At 37.8% G+C, this 21,505-nt stretch overlaps 1 protein-coding gene across 1 annotated transcript in view; it reads left to right on the top strand.

The window, feature by feature from the left end:
* The window catches only part of SRP72 (signal recognition particle 72), a 30,294-nt gene extending 9,139 nt beyond the window's left edge, over window positions 1–21,155 (top strand). Inside the window, exons 7-19 of the mRNA XM_082728618.1 lie at window positions 583–707; window positions 799–856; window positions 4,054–4,185; window positions 5,210–5,338; window positions 6,496–6,568; window positions 6,777–6,841; window positions 8,240–8,335; window positions 9,581–9,684; window positions 9,825–9,902; window positions 10,860–10,997; window positions 14,839–14,876; window positions 18,342–18,501; window positions 19,131–21,155. Of these exons, the coding sequence (XP_082584744.1) occupies window positions 583–707; window positions 799–856; window positions 4,054–4,185; window positions 5,210–5,338; window positions 6,496–6,568; window positions 6,777–6,841; window positions 8,240–8,335; window positions 9,581–9,684; window positions 9,825–9,902; window positions 10,860–10,997; window positions 14,839–14,876; window positions 18,342–18,501; window positions 19,131–19,308 (1,374 nt within the window). The 3' untranslated portion in view covers window positions 19,309–21,155. The remainder of the gene's footprint in view (window positions 1–582; window positions 708–798; window positions 857–4,053; window positions 4,186–5,209; window positions 5,339–6,495; window positions 6,569–6,776; window positions 6,842–8,239; window positions 8,336–9,580; window positions 9,685–9,824; window positions 9,903–10,859; window positions 10,998–14,838; window positions 14,877–18,341; window positions 18,502–19,130) is intronic.
* Window positions 21,156–21,505: the final 350 nt, after the last annotated feature.

Genomic DNA, 21,505 nt, shown 5'->3' with positions numbered 1-21,505 from the left:
GGCGCTTCATTGTAGTATTTATTGACTTGTTAGAATAGGTGGTGATTTATTAAATATAAATCATAGTAAAAAACCCTCTTGATCAATTATTTGATTGGAGTCTTAGGCTGGGAAATTACAATACCAGAATTTTCATATGCCATATCCATTTTATTTTAAATTTATATTAATATAAATTCATTCTCTTGTTTTAGAGGTAAGGCTCAGGTCTTTGCATGTGGGTCTTTTCAGAGGGATCCCATGCATATTTCTTAAATGAACCACAAATAATCCAACCGTCATGATTTCCAGTTGTCTTAAAGACAGTCATGAAGTAGTTTCATTATAGGGTCCTTAACAGTTGTTAGCCTTTTCACCAGTCTTTTATTGTTTTCTGGTGCTCACCTGTTTACACAGTAATTTGCCTTTGAAATCACCTTTATCAAATTCCTAAATTTAAGCAAACTGATTCTAAGGAAAGTTTTCTGAAAATCATAAGTTCTCTTTAAGATTGTGTACCTTTTTAGTGTTTGGAATACTTCGTAAATATGGAGATGGATTTGGAGAATTTACAGGGTGGCGGGGATTTCTTTTTCTCCTTAGGATGGGACTGAGGAAGACCCACAGGCAGAACTGGCCATCATTCATGGGCAGATGGCCTATATTCTGCAGCTGCAGGGTCGTACAGAGGAAGCGTTGCAACTTTACAATCAGATAATAAAACTAAAGTAAGTAAGTTATTAAAATGAAGTACCTTTTATAGGGGTGAAGCCTCTTTTAAAAGTTTGTTTCTTTTTGACTGTTGCTTATTGTTCACAGGCCAACAGATGTGGGATTGCTAGCTGTGATTGCAAACAACATCATTACTATTAACAAGGTATGGCTTATCCATGGCTTTCTTAAACTTGTATTTTACATTGAAAACATATTATCTGCTTCATCCTAGGTTAACTTCTTTTTTCTGTAGCACAGTCTGGTTGTAGCAAAATCACAATCACAGCTTAACTTTTATGATGAGGATTCTGCATGCTATATTCAGCTAATAAAACTTTTTTGCAGTTACAATCTCTGGACAGTCTTACCCTTTTCCCAGTTTATAATAATGTGGAGAATCTATATATTGAAAAATAAATTGTTCGGAGTTTTAAACTAAGCATGTGTGTATTTTATGTGTCATTTTCATCTAGTGAGTCTGAGGACAAGTTTTCGTTATACAATATTTTTCTTTCTGGTGGTTTTTATCTTGGGGAAAGGGAGACATGCCCACCCCAAAGCCACATATAAAATATTACAAGTATGGGGGCGCCTGGGTGGCTCAGTGGGTTAAAGCCTCTACCTTCGGCTCAGGTCGTGGATCGAGCCCCGCATCGGGCTCTCTGCTCGGCGGAGAGCCTGCTTCCTCCTCTCTGCCTGCCTCTCTGCCTACTTGTGATCTCTGTCTGTCAAATAAAAAAATAAAAATTATAAAAAAAAAATTATGAATATAAACGATCCTAAAGAGTACTGTACTAGTAAAATTAACCACCATTTAGAACATTTTTTTAAAAGATTTTATTTATTTGACAGAGACCACAAGTCGGCAGAGAGGCAGGCAGAGAGAGATGAGGAAGCAGGCTCCCCGCTGAGCAGAGAGCCCGATGCGGGGCTCGATCCCAGGACCCTGGGATCATGACCTGAGCCGAAGGCAGAGGCTTTAACCCACTGATCCACCCAGGCACCCCTAGAACATTGTTTTAATGGAAGAACATTTCAGAGTTGAAATTAAAGTCTGTAGAAAATACGTAACGTTTGGGGCACCTGGGTGGCTCACTGGGTTAAGCCTCTGCCTTTGGCTTGGGTCATGATCTCAGGGTCCTGGGATCAAACCCTGCATCAGTGTCTCTGCTCATCAGGGAGCCTGCTTCCCCATCTCTCTCTACCTGCCTCGATGCCTGCCTCTCTGCCTACTTGTGACCTCTCTCTGTGTCAAATAAATAAATAAATCTTAAAATAGAAAAGTAACATTTGATTTCTTTTGATAAATTGTGATTTTTCAAGTGCTATCTTATATTTTTAGGTGGCAGTACTTGCCTCCAATTTGTAGGAATATAATCTGAGGCTAAAAGGAGTTAAGTAATTTGTATAAGGTCACAGCCTGTTAGAGGTAGAAATTGGATTCACATTCTAGTGTCTCGACTCCACAAAATCCTTCATGGTACTTCCCTCCTCCAATAGCAGAAATTCAGAGGGCTCCAGAGCTGAGATGATGGCATTAGAGAGAGTAGTAGAGAGAACGTGTTGCAGGCCTTTGGCATGGTTTAGGTTTTCAAAAATTGATTCTGGCATTTGAATCTTAGCAACATTATATACTTGCCTGTGTGTGTGAATTATTTGAAATGCTGTGAGGATGATTTCATTTTACCTGTTATAATTACGGGAAGGAGAGTGTGTGAAACACTAGATATCTTAATCTTGTTGTTAAGTATATACCAAACTTTTTTAAAAATATATTTTTTAAAACTTTATTTGAGAGAGAGTGAGAGAGAGATCACAGAGAGAGGGAGAATCAGACTCGATGCTGAGCAGGCAGCCCAATGGGAGGCTCGATCCTGGGACCTTGAGATCATGACCTGAGCTGAAGGCAGTGGCTTAACCACTGAACCACCCAGGCGCCCAGAAATCTGGTTTCTTAATTGATTTATGTGTGGGGCAGCGGGGTGGCCCAGTCGGTTAACTGTCTGCCTTTGGCTTGGGTCATGGTCTTGGGGTCCTGGAATCTAGTTCTGCGTTGGGCTCCCTGCTCAGCAGGGAGTCTGCTTCTCCCTCTCCCTCTGTCCTTCTTCCCAGCTTGTGCTTTCTCTCTCTCTCTCTCAAGTAAATAAAATCTTAAAAAAAAAAAAAAATTGATATATATGAAAGTTTTTTGCTGTACGTTAAAATAATTTTACAGTGGTTTGAAGCTTCAAACTCAGAATAAGTGGTATTTATTTTAGATTTCTTCTTTGTCTCCTTTTAGTCTTCAAACTAGTAGAAGACCTGGTTTGAAAAACATAGTTTAAAGATGGAATTGGGAGGGAGACAAACCATAAGTGACTCTTAATCTCACAAAACAAACTGAGGGTTGCTGGGGGGAGGGGGTTTGGGGGAAGGGGGTGGGATTATGGACATTGGGGAGGGTGTGTGCTTTGGTGAGTGCTGTGAAGTGTGTAAACCTGGTGATTCACAGACCTGTACCCCTGGGGATAAAAATATATGTTTATAAAAAATAAAAAATAAATTAAAAAAAAGAAAAAAAAACATAGTTTATCACTTATTTGTGAATATATATTTTTTAAAAGATGATATTTATTTATTTGACACACAGAGAGAGAAATCACAAGTAGGCATAGAGGCAGGCAGGTGTGGGGGAAGCAGGCTCTCCACAGAGCAGAGAGCAGAGCAGAGAGCCTGATGCAGGGCTTGATCCCAGAACCCTGAGATCATGACCTAAGCCAAAGGCAGAGGCTTTAACCCACTGAGCCATCCAGGCACCCAGACATTGTGTAATTCTTAACAGGACTTTTTAAAGGCAGATAACACTGTGTGTGCTGCACATAGAAGTTTGGGAATTTGAGCTTCTTTGAGCTACTGCCTAGGTGAGAAGGGCCTTAAGGAAAAGAAAAATAGTAGCTATGTTACATTAGCTTTTTTTGCTAAAAATGGTTTCAAAAGGGGTGTGAATCTATTTCTGAATTTTAATGATTTGCTTACACAGTGACTTTCAAAGAAGAAAGAATTACTTTCCTCATTCATAGTTTGTAGATTGTAGCTTTCTTTGCACCTTTGTAGTCCTGATTTCCAGTGTCAGATTTGTTCTGTCTACTTTTCTTCAAGAAGCTCAAAACAAGCAGTTAATAGTGGAAGGATAAATCAAAAGAAAACCAAGAACCCAAGACAGATTTTTTAGGGGTTTAAACAACCTAACCAGGTAGATGTATTATCTTCCAAGCTCTCTTGTGTATAAAATAACTAAATGGAAGAGGAGTAAAGCCTTGAAGTGTTAAAAGATTAAAGTCTGAGATTGCTGTTAATGGCAGATGAACTTTTCTTTGTCAGGACCAAAATGTCTTTGACTCCAAGAAGAAGGTGAAATTAACCAATGCAGAAGGAGTAGAGTTTAAGCTTTCTAAGAAACAGCTGCAAGCTATAGAATTTAACAAAGCTTTACTTGCTATGTACACAAATCAGGTAAGTAACAAATCTCTCATTGCTCTAGCTAAACCTTTTGGAGTATGGCATATGAGGCATAATGGATGTAACAGTCCAATCTGTGTATATTTTTTGTCTTACACCAGTGTATGTTTCAGAATGTTATATTTCATAGATTTTGTTAAACAACTGATTTGCCCAATTATTTGCAAAGGTCTATAGCTACCTTTTAAAAGGAAGAGAGCACTTTCCACACTTGTAAGTGAGGTACTGTTCTCATCTTATTTCTGATCTCTCTGAATTAAAGTAGAAATCATCAGAGATGTCAACTTTGATTATAGGTTTAAGATCTGTCTTTCATTATAGTTTGTGCATAATTATTCAAGTTGCAAATGCTGAAGAGATCAATTCTAATTCTAATCCGAATTAATTCTAAAGATTTCATATTCTTCCATAGCAGAGGCTTTCAGTGGGAGAGTGAGAGGCAGTAACATTTTTATTATGTAGAACTGAGCCAGATTATTCTTGAATACTTCGGCAAGAAATACCTATACATTTTGTTGCTTTAAGTAAAGGGTGATACTTGTATTTTTTTTTTTAAACAAAACTCTGGAACTTAAGCATCCAAATTAATATTTAGAACTAGTCCTTTCTCGGATGCGTGGGTGCCTCAGTGGGTTACACATCCAGCTCTTGATTTTGGTTCAGGTCATGATCTCAGGGTTGTGAGACCAAGCCCTTGTTGGGTGTTGGGATCTAAGCTGGGCGTGGAACCTGTTTGAGATTCTCTCTTTCTCCTTTTGCCCACCACCGCCACCCAAAGAACTAGTCCTTTCCTAAATCCTTTTGCAACTCAGCTTAAATTCAATAAATGGAAATCTTCTTACAGGATAAAATTGAGAATAGACACTATAAACCACTTCTTTATCCAGAGAGTTCTTCACTATTGTCTTTCAGCTGAGCTCCTTTCCCTTCCATCCCTATCCCTCCTTTTCTCTTTGGTCACTTAATGTTTACTTTCATTAACCAGCTTATTTTTTGGGGGGAAAATGCTGTTTTTTAGGCAGAACAGTGCCGCAAAATATCTGCCAGTTTACAGTCCCAAAGTCCTGAGCATCTCCTGCCTGTATTAATCCAAGCTGCCCAGCTCTGCCGTGAAAAGCAACATGCAAAAGCGATAGAGCTGCTTCAGGTAAAGGAATTATTTGAATTTTTAATAAGTTGTCATGTAGTTGCATCTTTCTTTCATTTTCATTATAGTAGCCTGCAAACTTGCAAATGTAGTGGGAAAACTAATAGGTAACATACCACTAGACAAATTCCAGAGGGTCACTGTAGTGAATTCTTGAGCTACAGCTTTGTTTTATGTACATTTTATGTTTTATGTTATACGTACATTTTACGTACATTAATATACATTTTGGGGCACCGGGGTGCCTCAGTTGGTTGAGTGTTGGACTTTTGATCTCAGCTCAGGTCTTGATCTCAGGGTGGGTAAGTTCGGGCCCTGTGCTGGGCTCCACATTGGGTCGGGAGCCTACTTTAAAAAAAATTTTTTTAAACATTTGTATTAGTGGATGTTTACCATAAACCTGAAGAATGGTTTTCATTTGAAGATCAATTTAGCATGAGTTAAAGGTTTGTTTTAGGTTTATGATGCCAGAATTTGCTTACCTTCCTTTTTCCAGTAATGTATTTTCCAATGAGTCCCAGTCTAAAACCTCAAACAATACAGAGATACTAACTTGGTTTTCATCATCCTAAATCAGCTATTAGATTACATGTTTGAAATTCCTGAGGGTTCAATATCCTGGAAAGTTGAACAGGGTAAAATTAGGACCATTCTGAAGGGCAAAATTACCTAGCTGGTATCCTCAGTAAGGAGGCAGCATCTATTTTGAGTATTTTACTTTATTAAATAAACAAAACTATGTAGTAATCTTATTATTTCTCTAATTGTGATTTCCTGGAACTTGGTATTATTACACTTTCAGAGCATAATTTTAAATTTTTCCAGAATTAAAATTTTGACCTGAAACCAAACTTTAATATTTTAAAGGTGGGTGGCTCAGTTGGTTGTGCCTCAGCCTTCAGCTCATGTCCTGTCTCAGGGTCCTGGGATTGAGCCCCACATCGGGCCCTCTCCTGAGTGGGGAGCCTGCTTCCCCCTCTCTCTCTCTGCCTGCCTCTGCCTACTTGTGATCTCTCTCAGTGTCAAATAAATAAACAAAATCTTTAAAAAAATCAAAACATTGGATTTTAAGTTCTGTGTAGAAGTGATAATTGAACTGTGTGTTGTTAGTTGTGTAAATTGTGGTTTGTTTTTTTCTCCAACTAAAAATGTTTTAGGAGTTTTCAGATCAGCATCCAGAAAATGCAGCTGAAATTAAGCTGACCATGGCACAGCTGAAAATTTCCCAAGGTATTAATAATTATTTCATCATGATTAAAATATTTTAATGGAAACATGGTTGAATTGTTTCTGAAGTAGTTGTGAACTATGTGGTTTTAAAAATTGGGCAAAAAAATTTTTTTTGAGATTCTACAAAATAGGACTTAAATTTGTTGTTGTTTTTAATAATAAGCTTACTTCAGTATGATAATGATGATGATGTTTTTAATTTCTTAAGGTAATATATCCAAAGCATGTCTGATATTGAGAAGCATAGAAGAGTTAAAGCATAAACCAGGCATGGTGAGTTTATAACTAAAATAAGACCATAAAAGCAGTGGGATTATATAGTCTATTGGTATGTTTGATGTTTCTTTGTATTTAATTTCTGTTTATTCATAGGAGTAGTAGTTTATTCATAGGAGTAGTGGTAAAAATAAGTTACTTATCTGGTCTGCATTTAATGTCATTTTGTGTTCTGCTTTGGATTGATTTATTATTCAGGCAAATATGCCAGGCACTATGTAAGCCTTATATTATCACTAAAAACCAACCTTAAACAACCTAAGACCCGTATAGGGAATTTCTTAGCCTAAATTATTTTATCATGTCTTCAGTGTGATATTTTGAGTTAAAAAATTTAGTGATAGTGGGTAATAAATGTAGTTTTTAGTTCTGTTGATTCAGTCATCACAGATTGAAATCACCAATATAGCTGTGAAAGCATCTGTTTCAAAATAGAGACTAACGCTGTTGGTGGTGGTATGTACATTTATTGATTAGGCACTTTTATTCATGTCTGTATCCTCTAATACAGCTCGTTTACAGTTGGCACTCTAAATATATAATACTATTATGATAATGTTTTCTCCTTTGAAGATTAACATTTTCAAGACTGGACTATAATTATTCTATATTAGAATCAAATACAAATTCCTAAAATTTCATATCTGGCCTTCTATTACCTTTCAAGAAATTTGTCCATTTCATCATTGGGGAACTTACTGGCATAAAAGTTGTTCAGGTATTTCCTGTTTATCCCTTTAATATCTAAAGACCCTCTCCCATTCCTGGTACTGGCTATTCAGGGCTTCTTTTTTGTTTTCTGATCAATTTAGCTGGAGGTTCATCAGTTTTAATGATTTTCTCAACAATCCAGCTTCTTGTTTCTGTTTCCTTTCTGTCCTCATCTCATGCTGCTTCTCCTACTCTCGCTCTGCTCTAGCCACATGGGTCTCCTTGCTGTCCCTCCAACACACCGGCAAGCTTTTCACTGGCCTTTTGTAGCTCAGGCCAGATAGAACTTACCATGGAAATTTAGCCACACTGGTGTGTAGCTCACTGATCACACATTGGATGTCCCAGCAGTGTTTTATTATATAAACTAATTTTCTAAGCACTTATTCTCAACTGTTACACTTACCTTGCTATGCACTAGTAGCAAAGTGTGAACTGACACTGGTTTAAGAGGAAAGTTATATTTTATAGATAACTACCTTTGTATTTAGGAACCATGGTTGTATATGATATTTCTAGTTATTATGGCCCAGAAATATAATAATTTTTATGATGAATTTGGTATAGGCAGGGAGCCTAACAACTTTTATTTGCTATTTTTTCCTAATTTTTTCATTCTCGAAAAGCTTATTCTGGGAGAGAAAGGGAAATTTTATTCATTAATTTATACTTTTGTCTGGGTAGGTATCTGCATTAGTGACTATGTACAGCCATGAGGAGGATATTGATAGTGCCATTGAGGTCTTCACGCAAGCTATCCAGTGGTATCAAAATCATCAGGTAAGTAAATTGTTTTGAGGCCATGTTTCTGTCTAAAACTAAAAAGGTGTAGGAGTGAGCTCAAGTTACGAGAATTGAAATATTCCAAGTCACTGTACTGTTAGATTGTCAAATTAATTTTTTTAAGTATACCAGATCCAAATAAAGCTACTAGAAATAAGAATTATTTCAAAATGAAAAAAAAAGCTCAGTTACGGTTTTGAAGTCCTTTCTGGTTCATTATGTGTATTTGTGTATAATCTCAAAAGATAATACATGAGCACATATGGGAGTGCTCATCTTTAGTGGCTAGAGAGCTTGTGGATGGTAGTAAGTGGTGGAACATCAATATGTGCAATTATTCTATCTCATGGGGCGCCTGGGTGGCTCAATCATTAAGCGTCTCCCTTCGGCTCAGCTCCTGATCCCAGGGCCCTGAGATTGAGCCCCACATCTGGCTCCATGCTCAGCGGGGAGCCTGCTTCTCCCTCTCCTTCTGCCTGCCATTCTGCCTTCTTGTGCTCTATCTCTCTGTCAAATAAATAAAATCTTTTTAAAAAAGAAAAAATAATTGTATCTCATATTTACATGGAACAGGAACATCTTCATTTATTTCCAGCATGAGTCTCTGCATAGGCAGTATCCAGCTTATAAATACACACGCACACAGGTAGCATTTATACTGTTGGCGCTATTGACAGTAGAGGGATAGCAGTGTTCTGGGAAATACTGCATTAATGCTTGAGAACTGTGGTGACATATCTTTAAGATTTGATTATAATATTTCTTTTTTTTTTTTTTTTTAAGATTTTATTTATTCTTCAGAGAGAGAGGGAGAGAGAGCGAGCACAGGCAGACAGAATGGCAGGCAGAGGCTGAAGGAGAGGCAGGCTCCCTGCTGAGCAAGGAGCCTGATGCGGGACTCGATCCCAGGACGCTGGGATCATGACCCGAGCCGAAGGCAGCTGCCTAACCAACTGAGCCACCCAGGCGTCCCATATAAGGAAATATTTCTAATTGTGAACAATCTAAAACAAGATAGGCTGTGATCCAAATTCATACACTGAAAAATTGGCCATCACTTGTATAATTTGTCTACCTCCCTCCCTGTATGTTTGTGTGATTTTGTTGTTGTTTAGTTCATTCAATCAAACTTTGAGGAATTTAATAGATAGGTCCATCTTAAGGGTCTAATGAATATAATAACTTCATGTGCTTGGTAGATGTCTAAGTTAAAATTTTTTCCCTTTTTTATTGAACCTTTAGCCCAAATCTTCTGCTCATTTGTCCTTGATAAGAGAAGCTGCAAACTTCAAACTCAAATATGGGCGGAAGAAAGAGGCAATTAGTGACCTAGAACAGCTATGGAAGTAAGTTCTGAAAGCTGAAGATGTAAAAATGCAAATTTTATTGCTGTTATTTGATACAAGGAGGTTATTTTGCTTGTTTATTTTTTCCAGGTTCATAAACTGTTCACTAACTTTCTTTCTTTCTTTTTTTTTTTTTTTAGACAAAATCCAAAAGATATTCACACCCTGGCGCAGCTTATTTCTGCTTACTCACTTGTAGATCCTGAGAAGGCAAAAGCGTATCCTTTTGAGCTTTTTATTATTCCAGACAGTTCCCAAGTAGCATGCTAGATCCCTTCCAATACCTATTTTGACCATGGCTTTTTCTGTTGTAAATGTCAGCAAACAAACGGAGCACTCTTCTAACTAGTAAGAGCAAAAATGAGAATTTATTGATCAACATGACTGAAAAATACAGTGATAGATCCAACTTGGGGTACGGTTTGATCCAGAAGCAAAAATGAAGTCAAGATGCAGTTTATATCTCTTCAGGTTCAAGTCCAGCCACAAAAAAAAAAAAGAAAGAAAAAGAAAAAGCATATTTTATTTGGGTAGTTGTGAAAGATTCTGAAATGTCATTCTCACTGAACTGCCTTAAATCACATGCCTAACAGTTACTGAAGATAAGAGATTCAGTGCCCTGATTGGCTGAGTTTGGATCATAGTCTCATCAGGGTGTGCTCCCAAACCCAAGGTGGAGTCATGGAAGTAGCCACAAGTCAGACCTTTGTGGCGAGCAAATCTATGTTTGGTAGTTGTTTTGGAATAGAGATTTTATTAAACCCCATCTTGAAGTACAGCACTGAGTTAATGAATAGATGATTAGATTATGATTTATTTTTTCAGGGTATGTAATATATAATTGAACTTATCAACTGATTTGTTATTTATTTTTTTAATTTTATTTGAGAGAGAGACAGCATGAGCGGAGGTGAGGGACAGGGAGAAGCAGACTCCATGCTGAACAGGGAGCCCAATTAAGGGTTCCAGTTCATAACTTTGGGACCATGACCTGAACCGAAGGCAGATTCTTAATGGACTGAGCCGCCCAGGCGCCCCTAATTTGTTATTCTATAGAAGATTTGAGAACTTTTTTTTTTTCACTTTTGAGAAAGGATATTTTAAAAAAAGACTTTTCTTTTGGCAGACATATATATGTGTATACATTGTGTTCCTGAACTCCTGTTCGATTCCAGCCTTAGTAAACACCTGCCCTCATCAGATAGCATGTCTCTAAAAGTAGATGTGGAGGCTCTTGAAAATTCTCCTGGTGCTACTTACATTCGGAAAAAGGGTGGAAAAGTTGCTGGAGATAGTCAACCAAAGGAGCAAGGGTAATATTTTCGTTGTAACCTTCACTAATGTGGACTTTAAATTACATAAGGAATGAAAAATGCATTCTCTGAAATTCCTCCCGAATAAAGGTTAAGTCCCTCTTGTTTCTTTGTACCCTCTTTTTTGCTATACCCAATTCTTAGTCCTCGTTCTGTTTACCACTTCCCCCCATCACACCCCCAAATGAACCTTTTGTATTGAGTGTGTATCCTTCTAAATCAAAGGTGATTTAGAAATATTTTCCTTGGGTTTTTTGATTTACTTATCATTTTTTTACAGAAGGGGGATAATGTTCTCTACCTTGCTTTCATTTACTAAGTTGTGGAGATTCCTCCATGTTCTTTTTTTCTTTTTTTAAGATTTTATTTATTTGCTTGAGAGAAAAGAGAGCATGAGCAGAGGTGAGGGGCAGAGGGAGAAGCAGGGAGCCCCAAGGCGGGGCTCAGTCCTTGGACCTGAGATAATGACCTGAGCCCAGGTCAGACATTTAACTGAGCCACACAGGTGTCCCTTCTTCGTATTCTTAATATAGACATATTTCGTTTTTTTATGCATAGTATTCCATTAGCTGGTTGTCCCTTACTTAATTTACCTGTAAATTTTTTATGTATATTTAGCACATCATTTAGTCATTCTATACTCAGTTCAGATGAGGTTTATTTTGCTGATTTGGAGGAAAGATTAGCTAGCTTCATTAACTTTTACGAAGTCAAATCTTTTTATTCTTCCACTGGCCATCTCAGAAACACAGTGAGGCCTATAGTGAAATGTTTAAGATTCCATGAATAGAGACTTGGAATAGAGAATGGAAGAGATCTAACCCTTCCCCAAATTTGTGGCTTTCATGGTTTTCCAGTTTTAAAAAAACTTTTTTTTTTTTTTAATTTATTGAGAGAGAGGGAGCTAGAGAGAGCACAAATGGTGGTGGGGGAGGTCAGAGTGTGAGGGAGAAGCAGACTCCCTGCTGAGCAGGGAGCCTGATGTGGGGCTTGATCCCAGGACACTGAGATCTAACCCTAACCTGAGCTGAAGGCAGATGGTTAATGACAGCCACTCAGTCATCCCTGTTTTCTCCTTTTCTGACTGCCGTTTGAAATGTAAATTTTTTCCTAACTTAAAAATATGTCAGCAACACTATATGAGTAACTTCATTATGAACTCTGGTAAAAAAGCATTATCATCCTCATAATAGAACAAAAAAAAATTTTTTTTAATCAGAGAGAGGACTAGCAGGCACAAGCAGGGGTTGCTGCAGGCAGAGGGAGAAGCAGGCTTCCTGCTGAGTAAGGAGCCGGACTTGGTCCCAAGACCTCGGGATCACAACCCAAGGCGAAGGCAGATGCTTAACTACTGAGCCACCCAGGCATCCTACTCATAATTTTTAAAACTAAGATTAGGAACTGGAGGCTCAGAAATACTACCTTTTCCCAAATTCCATTTCATCATATGAGTCCCATCTCAAACCTTATAAAGAACCCCAAAATGAAAAATTCAAGCCAAATCTTAAGGGAATTTTCAAATAATGCCTATTTAAACGTTTTCTTCCTCCCTCCTCCTCTTCCCTCCTTCTATCTCTCTCTCTCTCTTTCATTCTTTCTCTCTCTCTCCCCCTCCCTCCCCCCATCCATCCGTGCTCAGGTGGTTGCCTAACTGACTGAGCCAGCCGGTGCCCCCGATTTAATTTCAGTATTTATTTTTCCTCTTTCAGAGTTGAATAATTAGAATATAGTTCTTTTCTAGTCCTTTAATCCTCTCCTTTTCCTTAGATAATTATTAAGGCTTTTTAATTTCACATTATTATTTCACATTATTTTCATTAGGTATTATTAAAGGCTTCTATGCTAACTTTTCAATATAAGAGTTTAGTTTTGTTTTGTTTTTCTTTTTAGGATTTTATTTTTAAGTAATCTCTATATCCCACATGGGGCTTGAACTCACAACCCTGAGATCGTGAGTTATGTGCTCTACTGATTGAGCCAGCCAGGTACCCCAGAGGTTTAGTTTCTTTTGAAGATACACTATGTTGTTGACAAAAAATAAGTTATGGTCCTTGCCCTTAAAAGAACCTGAGTCTAGCAGAAGAAAATATTGCAGTAATTGCAATAAAGGTTTATGTTCTGTGATTGTGCAGGGCATAGAGGAGTACCCTGGGGAGGGGATGGTATAGTCCTTCCTGGGGACGGTTGGGGGTTAGGAAATCATCTCAGAAAAGATGATTGTGTTGACTCTTGAGGAGGATGAATTAGGCCAAGTGTGAGCAAAGGCAAATAAGTAACAAATGGCAGAGAACCTTTGGGAAATTGCAGGTATGGCTGGAGAGTGATTTGTAGAGAGACAGTTTAGGAGGCTGTTACATAGTCCGGGTGAGAGATGAAGGTCTTTTTAAAATGCGACACTGTGTGTTCGATTTCTTATTCTTCAGGATACCCTGAAAGAATTTCCACAATTGAATGGCTTGTTAGAATGAATTCTCGGCAGAAATCGTTGCTGTCTCATCTTTTTAGTTCACTGTTTCATAGTTCCCATAGACCATAGAGGCATATCACGTATGATTATGTACAGAGATATTTTTATGTCTTCCTCTTATAGCTGTCAGAGTACTTAATTTTTCTGAAATGGTTGTTTTTTTTTTTTAATTTCTCATGCTCCTTTCAGCACGCCTTCCCTTTTTTTTTTTTTATTTAGATTTTTATTTATTTTATTATTTGACAGAGAGAAAGAGAGAGCTCGAGAGAGGGAATACAGGCAGTGGGAGCGGGAGAGGGAGAAGCAGGCTTCCCGCCCAGCAGGGAGTCTGATGGGCTCCATCCCATGAGATCATGACCTGAGCCTAAGGCAGACACCTAATGACTGAGCCACCCAGGCGCCTCCCCCTTTTTTAAGTGTACCTAATAAGGTTTTTTTTTTTTTTTAAAGATTTTATTTATTTGACAGACAGAGATCACAAGTAGGCAGAGAGAGAGTCAGGGGAGGGAAGCAGGCTTCCTGCTCGATCCAAGGACTCTGGGATCCTGACCTGACCCCAAGGCAGAGGCTTTAACCCACTGAGCCACCCAGGCGCTCCCCTAATAAAGATTTTTAAAGATTCAGCAAACTCACCAGGTTTAAGATTTGGAAGATAAAAACAGAAAGTAAAAGCTTTTTCCCATCCCTGTGTGCTCTCCTCTCTCCAAGATCACAACCAATGTTACTTGTCTTACATACCCTCCCAGGGATAGTCTCTGCGTGTATGATACCATACATGTTCTTTTGCCGAAGAGTTTAGTTATTTGTTTTCTAGTTTTGCCAAACATGTAACTTAAATTAGTATAGATTTTCATGCTTATGCAGATTTCTTCTTTTTTTATATAGACTTAATGTATGGCAGTATAAATGATACCTGTTTTCTGAAAACATTGCTACTCCTCTAAAACCATTTCCCAAAAACTACAGTGTGTGAAGCTTGATTAAACTTAACCAGTATTGGGGTGTCTGAGTGGCTTAGTTGTTAAGCATCTGCCTTCCACTCAGGTGATAATCTCAGGGTCCTGGGATCGAGCCTGGTATTGGGCTCCCTACTCAGTGGGAGCCTGCTTTTGCCTCTCCTACTCCCCCTGCTTGTGTTCCCTCTCTTACTGTCTCTGTCTCTGTCAAATAAATAAAATCTTTTTATAAATAAATAAATAAATAAAATAAACTTAACCAGTGTTAGTATCCCAGCTAGTTAACATTAACTTTGGTGAGACAGAGCCAAATCTTAAATGCCTAAGGATAAAGTACCCAGCTCACTCTTCTGCACATGTTTAATGCTGTGTAAACATTTTATCATGACGATGGTAATGATTTTTCTTCTCTTTGTAGACAGGGAGATTTGAAAAAGAAGAAGAAAAAAAAGAAGGGTAAGGATTTTTTCTTTTTTTATCTTTAGCTTTTACAAGATAAAAGCTTGAGTTTAGCCCAGTATAAAAGTCTTTGGACAAAAATACCGTTCTCTCTACTGTCTTTGAACAGTGGTGCTTATCTTGACTATATTTAATATTTAATTTTTAAAAAAAAACTACAGCTCTAGAGAGTTTGATTGCCTGAATTCAGATTGTTGCTGTAGTTAACATTGCTCTTTTGTTGTGACTAAACGAATTACTTAATGTACTTGCCCGAATTTTTCATCTATAAAATGGAATGTGACAATTTTATACCTCATGGGATTAAATGAGATACCACATGTGTAAAGATCTCAGAATGATGCTTTGTACATAGTAAGCCCTTTATTCTTTAGGCTGCTTTCAGCTACAAACTGAACTCTCATCAGACTGGATATTTATGAAAATTGCTGTGTATAGGAAAGCTTTACTGATCTAGAAGTTGTATCTCTTTATTCATCTGTATACAAAACCAAATCCCATTAGAGTCATATATTTGTTAGCAACAGTCGGGGCTTGTCTTTTTTTTTTTTTTTTATTTTAGAGAGTGATGCGGGGGTGGGAGAGGGCAGGGGCAGAGGGCGAGGGAAAGAGAGTCCCAGGCAGACTCCATGCTGAGCGTGGAGCGCAACACAAGGCTCAGTCTCATGACCCTAAGATCGAAACCAAAAGTTGGATGCTCAACTGACTGCGCCACCCAGGCACCCCCAGGGCTTTTCACTTACATCCAGCAGTTCAGAGAGGGCCTTTCTGCAGTTGTCATGTCTTTCTGATTAATGCCATGGGCCAACATAGGTCAGTGTCCAAGCCGGAACCATTAACCAGGGGAATGGCATGCATTGATTGGTTTAGGCCGTGTTTTTAATTCCTGGCAAGAGTAGGTAGAATTATCATGTTTGGCTTCAACTAGTCAGAAGTTATGCCTGGAGCCATCTACCTGTTCCTGAGTCTGGGAAATCTCTGCTCTAAATCAGATTCATTCTGTCTGTCTTTCCTTCTTTCTTTAGCTTATTTTTAATTAGGCTCCATGCCCAATATGGGGCTTAAACTCAACAAACCCAAGATTGAGTCGAATGCTAAGTATTTGTTTTATGTATTAGTAATATTGCAAGGGAACAACTGATAACTACAGGTAGTAATAGCCTGCAATTTTACGTTTTTTCTATTTTTGTGGTTTCCAGATGGGTATTTTTTAAAACTTAAAAGCGATATATGCTCATTCTAAAAACAAATAAAACTTCCATCATTATACAATGGCAATAAAGCGGGGCACCTGGGTGACTCAGTGGTTAAGCCTCTGCCTTTGGCCCGGGTCATGATCTCAGGGTCCTGGGACTGAGCCCCACATCGGGCTGTTTGCTCAGCAGGGAGCTTGCTTCCCCCTCTCTCTGCCTGCCTCTTTGACTACTTCTGATCTCTTTCTCTGTCAAATAAATAAATAAAATCTTAAAAACAAACAAACAATGGCAGTAAAGCATGAAAAATTCCCCCAAAATTCATACTGCCAGAGATAATTACAATTTAACTTTTTTGTGTATAGAAACATATATTATTATACATTTACATGCTCAGTCAATAAAAGTTTTTACAAAATTGATATGAACAATGTCATCAGGATAATTTGTTTTAATCTTCTACTTTAGAGTGTATTGTGCAGACATTTCTCCAAATTATTAAATGTAAATGTACTTTTTAACCCATAGCTATAGCTTCTAATTTTTTTTTTTTTACGATTTTTTTATTTGTTGGGGACAGGGAAGGTGAGAGAGAGCATGCGCAAGCAGTGGGAGCAGCAGGCAAAGGGAGAAGCAAGACCCCATCTGAGCCAGGAGCCTGATGTGGGATTCAGTCCTAGGACCCTGGGATAGTGACCTGAGCCGAAGGCAGATGCTTAACCAACTGAGCCACCCAGGTGTCCCCATAGCTGTAGCTGCTTTGAGTATGGGCATACTGCAGTTTATTTAATAATTCTCCTATTGATAGACAATTAATTTATTTTAAGATTTTATTTATTTATTTGACAGAGAGAGACACAGTGAGAGAGGGAACACAAGCAGGGGGAGTGGGAGAGGGAGAAGCAGGCTCCCTGCTGAGCAAGGATCCAGAGACGGAACTCGATCCCAGGACCTGGAGATAATGACCTGAGCCAAAGGCAGATACTTAACAACTGAGCCACCCAGGTGCCCCAAGTTAGTTTATTATTTTAAAGAATACCATAGAGAATATTCCTTTTTTTAGATTGATTTATTTATTTTAGAGAGAGTGCAAGCGGGGGTGGGGGAGAAAAGGAGACTCCCCACTCTGCGTGGAGCCCAACAGCTTCAGTCCCACGATCCTGAGATCATGACCTGAGCCAGCATCAAGAGTTGGATGCTCAACTGACTGAGTCACCAAGGTGCCCCCATATTCTTGCACATAACTTTGTGTCTAATGGGTAGCTGCAGGATAAATTTCTAGAAGTATAAATTTTGACTAGTACTGCCAAATTAAATTGCTCTCTACAAAGGCTATACCATTGTACGCTTTTGCCGTAGTGTTGAGTATTTTTTACTGTCTCATCAACACTGGGTATTGTTACTGCTTTTAATATTTGTTAGTTTGATAGAATTTTGCTACCTTTTTCATTTATAATTAGTGAGGTAGTATTATTTTTTTAAGATTTTATTTATTTATTTGACAGACAGAGATTACAAGTAGGCAGAGAGGCAGGCAGAGAGAGAGGGGGAAGCAGGCTCCCTGCTGAGCAGAGAGCCCGATGTGGGGCTCGATTCCAGGACTCTGAGATAATGACCTGAGCTGAAGGCAGAGGCTTTTAATCCACTGAGCCACCCAGGCGCCCCGTGAGGTAGTAGTTTTTCACATGATTACGGATTTCAGTTTCTCCTGGCTTACCCAAATTACAGCAGTGCCCGTTTTTCTTTGCAAAAGAAATTAATTATTAATATTAATTATTAAGACCTCTTTCTATTAATTAATTATTAATATTAATTATTAATTATTAAGACCTCTTTCTGTATTAAGAATGTCAGACTACTATCTTATATAATATGCAATTTTTTTTTGTTATTTCCGTTAAAAATGTATCTCTTATCAAATAAAATTAAATATTTTTTATATAGGGGCACTTGTCTGGCTCAGTCAGAACTCTTGATCTTAGGGTTGTGAGTTTGGGCCTCACATTAGATATAGAAGTTATTTAAAAATAAATGAAACTTAAAAAAATTTTTTTTAATAGATACATATGTAAAGTCTTTTCCTTGATGGAAAATTTTGTGTCATGCTTAATAAGGTCTTTTCCCTGGCTAGATTATACAAATAAAACTTTCTCAGATGAACTTATTTCAGTTTTAATGTTATTTATTCCCAGGCCTGGACATATTCTTTAAGCAAACTATTTTGAAAACATTGTGGACATACCTTATTTCTTTATCACTTATTACACAGGAAAATTGCCTAAGAATTATGACCCAAAGGTGACTCCAGACCCAGAAAGATGGCTACCAATGCGAGAACGTTCTTACTACCGGGGAAGAAAGAAGGGTAAAAAGAAGGATCAGATTGGAAAAGGGACCCAGGGAGCAACTGCAGGAGCTTCATCTGAACTGTAAGTCATTGCTCCTCAGCTGAAGTCACTCAGAGCATAGGTTGATTCTTTTCAGATGGACTCAGTATCATTAGTAAGAATTTTTAAGATATATTTTAAGTATAAGGAATACAATCAATTATCTTTAATAAGTGTTTTGCCAGTACGCGTATGTAAAGGAAAGAAAAGGTGGTGTTTCTGGTTTGATTATATAGTGAATATAGGATTATAAAATTGTATCGTAAATGTTAGGATTCCAGTATCTTCAAAAGGAAGCTTAATTCACTGAATCCTTCAACTAATTGAGTATAAAGAACAACAGATACTATAAATAAGATGACTAGAAATATTAAAAATGTTACTAAACAAGTTATTCTTACATTATAAGTTTATAAGTCATTTAAATTTTTTTTCTTTTTCCTATGCTTTCTAAAAATTGGCATGTACCTTATATTACTGTAACTCTAAAGCAGTAAATATTGTATTCCAAAGAAAAATGGATAGGAAGTTGGGAGCCCTCTTTAAAATAAATAGAATATGTGTGGGAGGTTGTTAGAAGTAGAAAGTGAAATCCCATACATATGTTTTTGTAGTCCTTTCCTTCGTTGAATATATGAATGACCAGTACTCTCCTGATCTGATGATTTCAGGGACGCCAGTAAGACTGTGAGCAGCCCACCAACCTCCCCAAGACCTGGCAGCGCAGCAACAGCATCAGCATCTACAAGTAATATCATACCCCCAAGACACCAGAAACCTGCAGGGGCTCCAGCAACAAAAAAGAAACAGCAACAGAAAAAGAAGAAAGGTGGAAAAGGTGGCTGGTGATGAGAACATTCTTTGCAGGCTATTTTTAGTCTCACTGACACTAGGAACATAATAAAGGTAACACAGCAAGAAGCACAGAGCTACTCCCTCTCCCATCCCCACATTTTCATGAAATGATTTTCTTGGGTATCACACAAACTCTGCCTAGGCAGACGTGGCCTACTTGTACCACCTAGCTTTGCACAGATGATAAGGACTCAGAATAATTGGGCATTTTCCTACCTTGATCTCTGTTGCATTCTTTCTCTTTGTGCGCTGTGATCTGGTGTTTTTTCAGGTTCACAAACAAGGCATGTTATCCAGAGTTTCCTAGGATTTAAACAGAACCTATTTCTGTTTCAACTGGAGCCTGAAGATACTTTTTCCTATCAAATCCCACTTTAAATTATGTCTTAGGAGGCCTTAGGAGACTGAAAGTGGAATCTTCTGAGCATTCCATATATCTGCTTAGAAATATCATGTGATAAAAAGGGACCTTACTAATACACTGGTGTTTTTCACTTCATTACATGAATGACCACCGAAAAACTGAAGTAAATGTCGTGATCAGTTTTGACCGTAAATTCTCTGTCATGTGATCCTGGAGTATGGGAAACTATATATACATACTAAATACATAGTAATGAAATGTGTGTGTATGTACATATACACACACACATATAAATTAGGACTCTTTTGCACCCCATATTGTTTCCAGATTATGATGATATTATGCTGACATTAGCCCCATTAAAGAACTCAAGGAAAATATATCAGTGTTGCAGGAAGTTGAACCCTAGACCCAGCGTTCTGAGGTTAGATGGGTTGGAGTGTCTCAGATAGATTTAATGGTCCTGTCAGGAGCATGAACAGTGACTTCTAGGTAGAGAGGAAATCTTCCAGAGTTCCGTAGTAGGCAACTTAACTTTTTGGCCCAGTTAATAGATCCTAAAATGATTTGCCTTTGTCATTTGGGGTACAACTATTCATTACCCTTCTCAAAGTAATGAAGTATTGTACAGTCAGTGTGGTGTCGGTGTTGCTCTGGTCTTCCTTGCTTACAGGCCACTTTCCCACTGAACAGCTGTGAGACAGGCACACTGGGATGCCACCCTTGTTAGTATTCATTTTGTGCTGCCCAAGATAGCATTGAATTTAGACTTTGAGTATTTCCTTGTGATATTACTTCATCCTTGTTAATAAAGTGCTGCTGTGTTTGACTCTGAACATATCTATTGAAACTTCTTCAAAGGTGTTTTTTAAAAGGCGTTCCTCCTTTACAAGAGTAAGAAATGTGGTGCTGCCTAATCAGAATCTGAGGTAACATCTAAACAAGAGACCCTCTTATATATGAATGATTTATTATGACCTAATACTTTTTGAGCTTAAAGAATATTTTGGTAAGAGTGATGACTTATTCCTTCTGAATATATACCCCATCACAGGAGTAATTGTTTGTAAGCTGTTATTTAGGATTCCATTAAATTTCTGTGGTGAAGGATAATCATTTTTAGGTTAATTGAGCCAGAATTTTGGTTAAAGTTATCCATTGTTAAAAATTTTGACCCAAGTAAGGCACCAACAGTGAAATTTGTATTTCTTTATTTAGTCATTGGAATTACTAGCCATTGTTATTACCAGTCATTACTAAGCAACTGAAACCTCAATTTAAATAAGTCATAATTGTCAAATGAAGTATAAACATCTACATTAATTTTCTAGTAATTATTTCTTTTGGACAGGTCTTTAATCAAGGACATATACTTTGTGTGTGAGTGTGTGTGTGTGTACATTTATAAAAACCAGTATGGATACATCGATTCACTGTGGTACATTTTAAAATAAAATATTCTCTCAGTGTGTATAGATTAAGGTGTTTGGGGTTTTGGCATTTTATAAAGGACTTTCTGATTGGTATATCTAAGAATTTTTTGAGCTGACTAGAATTCTTTCTTGCCCTTCCCCAAAAGCTTCAAAACTAATCTGCTGGAACTGAGAGAACCCAGTTGTAACTTCAGTGACAACTTTGGATTCATATGTGTTACAATGTAACTTCGTGTTCATATGTGTTTATAAACTAACTGAGGAGTAAACATTTTTAAAGTTACTAAGCACAGCATCTTCAAGGCTGCTTGTAAACTGTTCACCTTAAAAACATATTACTCACTCAAACCTGGAAACAGCCTGTCATTCACTGTTGTTTACAAGCCTATCTGAA

This window comes from Mustela nivalis, assembly GCF_964662115.1.
Source record: "Mustela nivalis genome assembly, chromosome: 4".
Classification (NCBI taxonomy): Eukaryota; Metazoa; Chordata; class Mammalia; order Carnivora; family Mustelidae; genus Mustela; species Mustela nivalis.
The sequence above is the reverse complement of the archived record's forward strand: the minus strand, read 5'-3'. Positions and strand labels throughout refer to the sequence as shown.